We start from the raw sequence: 4,477 nt of genomic DNA, 5'->3' as shown, positions 1-4,477 counted from the left end.
CCCCCCCCCCCCCCTGCCCGGCCCCGGGCGCGCCGAGCGCGGGCTCCCCGGACGCCGGCAGGCCGCGCGTCGGACTGGCCCCCGCCCGGGGGCTGTCCTGTTGGATGGATGAGTGCCGCTTGTCAAGAAGGACCCTCGGATTTCATTCGTTCGCTCGACAGCGTTTATGGGACTGCCGGTCTGAGTTTCCTTCTCCTGTGGGGCTTTCCTCTCCTTGGTCTTCCGTGTGGCGCCTGCCCCCGCCTCCCCTGAGGGCTCTGCTGTTTTGAGAGAAACACACCAGTGAGAGCCGGGGCTCCTTCCCAGGAGGGACTCTGGCTCGCTTTGGTTTGGCATCAGGGTGGGGTTATTCTAGAGATTCCGCCCCATCCCCCCCTTCAGACCTCCCTCTTCCTGGCCTTGCTTGGATCTTGGCTGTTGGCGGCTCAGAGCAGGTGGGGTAGGGTGGGCGTGGCCGGGGGTGCCCCACAGGGGCCCTGACCCTGTGGCCATGTCCCCCTCTCTCCCGCCCCTGCTGCCCACGAGGGCCCCTGGACTAGCTGGGCCTAGGACCGAGGTGCCTGGGCGGACGGACGGCCTGTGTGGAGAAGCGGCTGTTGGCGGAAGGCTGGGTGTCCCTGCTCCGCTCACCTGTTCGGTCGGTCGTAATAAAAAGAATTCTCTCAGGTCAGCGCCTGTGTGTATCCTCGGCGTCTCGATGACCCTTGCTGAGAGTGCCAGGGCTGGTGCCAGACTGAAGGTGGCCTGCCTCCCGCCCCCTCGTGTGGTCTCTGCCCACCCCAGGCTGGGCTCTTCCTGCCAGGGCCAACCACAGGCTCCCCTGCTGACCCGTGTCCACAGCCTGGGCCTGCAGGACCTCGGGAAGCTGGGGGTGTGGGGGTCATGCCTTGTCTCCTGAGTGTCCGGGGGGGGGGGGGCATGATCTCTCGTGCTGTGCCTTCCTGTGCAGGTGGCAGGGACCCCAGAGTCTGCTCTGGAGTGGGGGGGGGGGGGCTTGCCGGCCCGCCCGGCCCCGGGGCTGCTGCAAGGGCTGGCGCTGGCCCGGCAGTGTGGTCCGAGGGGTGAGCTTAGGGGAGAGCTCCGGAGTGGGATGAATGCAGGGGCAAGGCCAGGCTTGGGGAGCAGAAGGGGAAGGGGTACCTGAACCCTGGAGTCGGTCGAGGTACTGTGTGGGCAGAGTAGAGAGAAGAGGGCGCCGTGCCCTGACATCTGGCCTGGGGACTGCCTTCTCTGGCTGTCGACGGCTGTCCTGTTCCTTCCCCCAACACCCCGTACACGGTGGGAGTCGTGGTCTCTGCGTGTGAGCGTACGTGTGTGACACCTGCATCTGCAGAAAGCTGTCCAGGACACACGTGGTCCGTGTAGCTCTGACTCGGGAAAGAGCTGTGGGATCCGTGGGCACAGCACTGGCACAGGGCCTCAGAAAGTCTACCCAGGAAGGGACAGGCAGCCAGGATGAGGAGCAGTCTGCACACCTCCCGAGGGCGAGGGCAGTGCCCTGTGCTCTCCTCCAGCTGGCTGGCTCTTTGCTGCAAGAGTCAGAACATCCCGGCCCGCTTAAGCCTCGGGGAAGCCTTCTCGCCTCTGCATTGGTTCCTTGGCCCGCACGGCAAGTGGCTGCACGCGGCGCTCTCGGGGCAGCTGGGCTCCGTGCCGAGGACTCAGCTTTCGGTGGGCGCACCCGGAGTGGAGTCCCCGCTCTGCCCCGACAAGCCGTTCGCTTACCCGCCCACACCCCGTCGTCAGCTCTTCCCGGAAAGCGAGAAAGCACACAGGACTCCATATCGGTGGAGGGAGAGGCTCGATGAAGGGGAGAGAAAGGGCCCTGGGTCAGAGCGCAGCACCTCGAGAAGCTGGAAGAGGAAGAAAACGTTTTGTCCCCACTGAGCCTCAGGGAGGAGCAGCTGTGCTGACATGGGATTGTCGCCCAGGAGGGACCATCTTGGACTTCTGTCTCCCAGAGCTGCGACGTAAGCCCCCAGGTTTGTGGTAAGCAGCCACAGCGGGGACAGGAAATAAATGCAGATTTCGGTCCCGGGGTGGGGTGCTACTGCAGCAAACACATAAAATTTAGAAGCGGCCTTGGGGTGCGGCAGTGGCAGAGGCTGGAAGGATTTTGAGGGGCACAGTGGAAAAAGCTTCGGTTTTCTGAAGCAAGACGATTGGTAGGAGGGGGCCCGGACATTGATGTGTCCCCTACCAAAGACCCAGGAGTAAACGAGGGGCGCCGTGGAGGAACCCTGGTGACTTCACCTTGAGGACTGCCCGGAGCCAGCGCGAGCGTCTGTCGGCAGAAGCAGGGATGTGGGGCGCTGCCGGCGAGGGCCCAGAACAGCGGGGCCCATGTCAGCGGGAACGGAGGCTGGATGTGCAGCATTACCTCATGGAAAGCTCCGCCGAGTTCTGCCCCTCGGTCGTAGGAAAGCAGGACTTGGGAGCAGTCCGCGTGGATGTGTAGCCGGGAAAGTTTCCAAGCAAAGTGTAGCTGCGCAGCGTCGTTTCCTGCTGCTCTGCTGCTCGTGGCGACACGGGGGAGGAGAGTCAGACGGAAGGCAGAGCTCTTGAACCAAAAGGACCTGGCACTTGACGGTTTGGGAACTTAGCCGAGCCAAAGGACGGCAGGTTCATGGTCAGAGACCATGTGCTCTAGAGAACAAGTTGAGGGCGCAGCTGGACAGCCTTTGGTTAATACCTGGGCAAGATGAGTAAGGTCAGAGCATTCAGTCCTGCGGAGGGCACTCGGAGGAGATTGTACGCATGACTGACAGACGCCTCCTTCCTCTCGGCAAAAGCCAAAACAGAAGAAAAGATTTTTTTGGAAGGATCTGGAGGCGCCTCTCGTCTTGTGGAGCAAATCCCCATGGCGTACACAGGAGACCCATGCCGTGCTTGAGAATCTCACGCACCAGAAACCCTGCCAGATGGGATGAGGGCGCATAGGGAGGAGGGAATCCGGCCCCGTGGGCAGGAGACACGGGGGAACGGGGAACCGGCAGCTGCTGGGCTGCCTTTCTTGAAAGAAAGCGTGGCCTGCAGGGGGAGCTGCGAGCCCAGAGGGGAGAGCCTTGAGCCACAAAGTTATTCCCAGGCCTTGCCAGCAGCTCGTGGGGTTTGCCTGGCTGGGCCCAGTGATGCCCACTTCCTTCCGCTGTCTCCCCTTCCACTTGTCTTCCCCCTTGGGGATGGAAATGTCCTGTGCCTGCCCCACCTTTGTATTCTGGAAGCAGGTAGCATTTCCTGTGTCAAAGATGGCACGTGGAAAGGGGTTTTGCACTGGGATGGATCATGCAAGTCTCACCCATACCTGATGGAGTGACTTAGGTGACGTTTGGGGCTTGACTTGATGCTGTTGAGAGTTTGGGGGACCTCAAAGTTTGGGGTGAGTAATTTTCCATGTGAGGTGGTTGTGCGAGAGGGCCGTCTGCAGGGGGCAGAAGGAGGTCTCCTCCAGACGTCCGCACCCTAGTCCCCGGGATCTGTGCGCATGTTACCTGCACAGCAAAAGGTTTAAAGCTGCAGACGGAGTGAAGTTGCTAGTAAGCTTGAGACGCGGAGATTGTCTGGGCCCAGTGTAATCACAGGGTTCCTTAAAACTGGGGGAGGGGCAGAAGAAGGAACCAGAGCCGGAGGGCGGGACGAGGGCTTGGCCTGGTGCCCCTGCCTTGAGGGTGGAGGAGGGCGCTACGCAGGGGATGCAGGTGCCTCCGGAAGCCGCGAAGGACCAGGAAACAGATTCTCCTGCAGAACCTCCAGAAGGAGCCAGCCCTGGCCAGGCCGCGATTGTAGCCCAGTGAGACCCACTTCTTGACCTGCAGAACTTGGTAACGATCGGCGTTGAAAGTTTGCGCTCACTTGTTCCGGCAGGTGGGAAACTAGTACATCTTGAAGGTGGGCCCGGGAGCTCTTGGAGGGTCATTTTGAGGGCGCACAGAGATGGCCTCTGAAGGCACTTAGCCCAGGGCCCGACACCCAGGATGAGCTGGACAGACGGCAGCATAGACTGCCATCCCACCTGAGAGCCCCGGGCGGGCGCACTGCCCGGGTCAGAGGCAGTGCCCCCTCCCTCGCCTCCGTCCGTCCCAGCTGCCTTTCTCCTCCGGCCGGCATCACTGCCCTGATGCTCCCCACCGGTCCTTTCTCTTCCTGTCACTGGTCATCTCCTCCGCTCCCTGCTAACCTCCAGCCCTTGATGAATCACACCGGCAGAAATTCGACTTGATGGTGGGGAGTGGGGTGGATCCAGGAAGGGGAAGCATGGGGGTGGGGGGAGGGGAGAAGCCACAGGGTGGGGCTGGTAGCCTGGGGTGAGGGCAGAGGGGAGTGGGCACTGAGCTGCAGGGCGAGGGAGAGGCGGAGCCACTGGCGAGGGCTGGGCCGCTGCTGGTAGTGAGCTCCCTGGCGTGGGAGAAGTGTGAGCTGGGATGCTGTAGCACCCTTCCCCGAAGCTGGGTTGCGGGACTTTGAGGGTGCGCCCCCC

General features: G+C 62.4%; 1 protein-coding gene across 2 annotated transcripts; it reads right to left on the bottom strand.

Annotated features, from left to right (window-relative positions):
- Positions 1-620: 620 nt before the first annotated feature.
- LOC121024509 (uncharacterized) lies at positions 621-4,471 on the bottom strand. Of its 2 annotated transcripts, none has more exons than XM_040466735.1 (2): positions 2,693-4,471; positions 621-2,560 (listed from the first exon to the last, which is right to left on the bottom strand). In XM_040466735.1, the coding sequence occupies exon 2, from the start codon at positions 1,781-1,783 to the stop codon at positions 881-883; it is 903 nt and encodes a 300-aa protein (XP_040322669.1). In that variant the 5' UTR covers positions 1,784-2,560; positions 2,693-4,471; the 3' UTR covers positions 621-880. The 2 variants fall into 2 exon arrangements, with proteins under 2 accessions (XP_040322669.1, XP_040322670.1); XM_040466736.1 differs by having other exon boundaries at positions 621-2,513.
- Positions 4,472-4,477: the final 6 nt, after the last annotated feature.

Source organism: Herpailurus yagouaroundi, unplaced genomic scaffold (genome assembly GCF_014898765.1).
Source record: "Herpailurus yagouaroundi ecotype Mexico unplaced genomic scaffold, PumYag 65477, whole genome shotgun sequence".
In the NCBI taxonomy this organism is placed as follows: domain Eukaryota; kingdom Metazoa; phylum Chordata; class Mammalia; order Carnivora; family Felidae; genus Herpailurus; species Herpailurus yagouaroundi.
The sequence above is the reverse complement of the archived record's forward strand: the minus strand, read 5'-3'. Positions and strand labels throughout refer to the sequence as shown.

Coding starts and splice junctions, on each gene's coding strand:
- LOC121024509 (XM_040466735.1), bottom strand. CDS start 1,783: ATGGAGTCCTGTGTGCTTTCTCGCTTTCCGGGAAGAGCTGACGACGGG.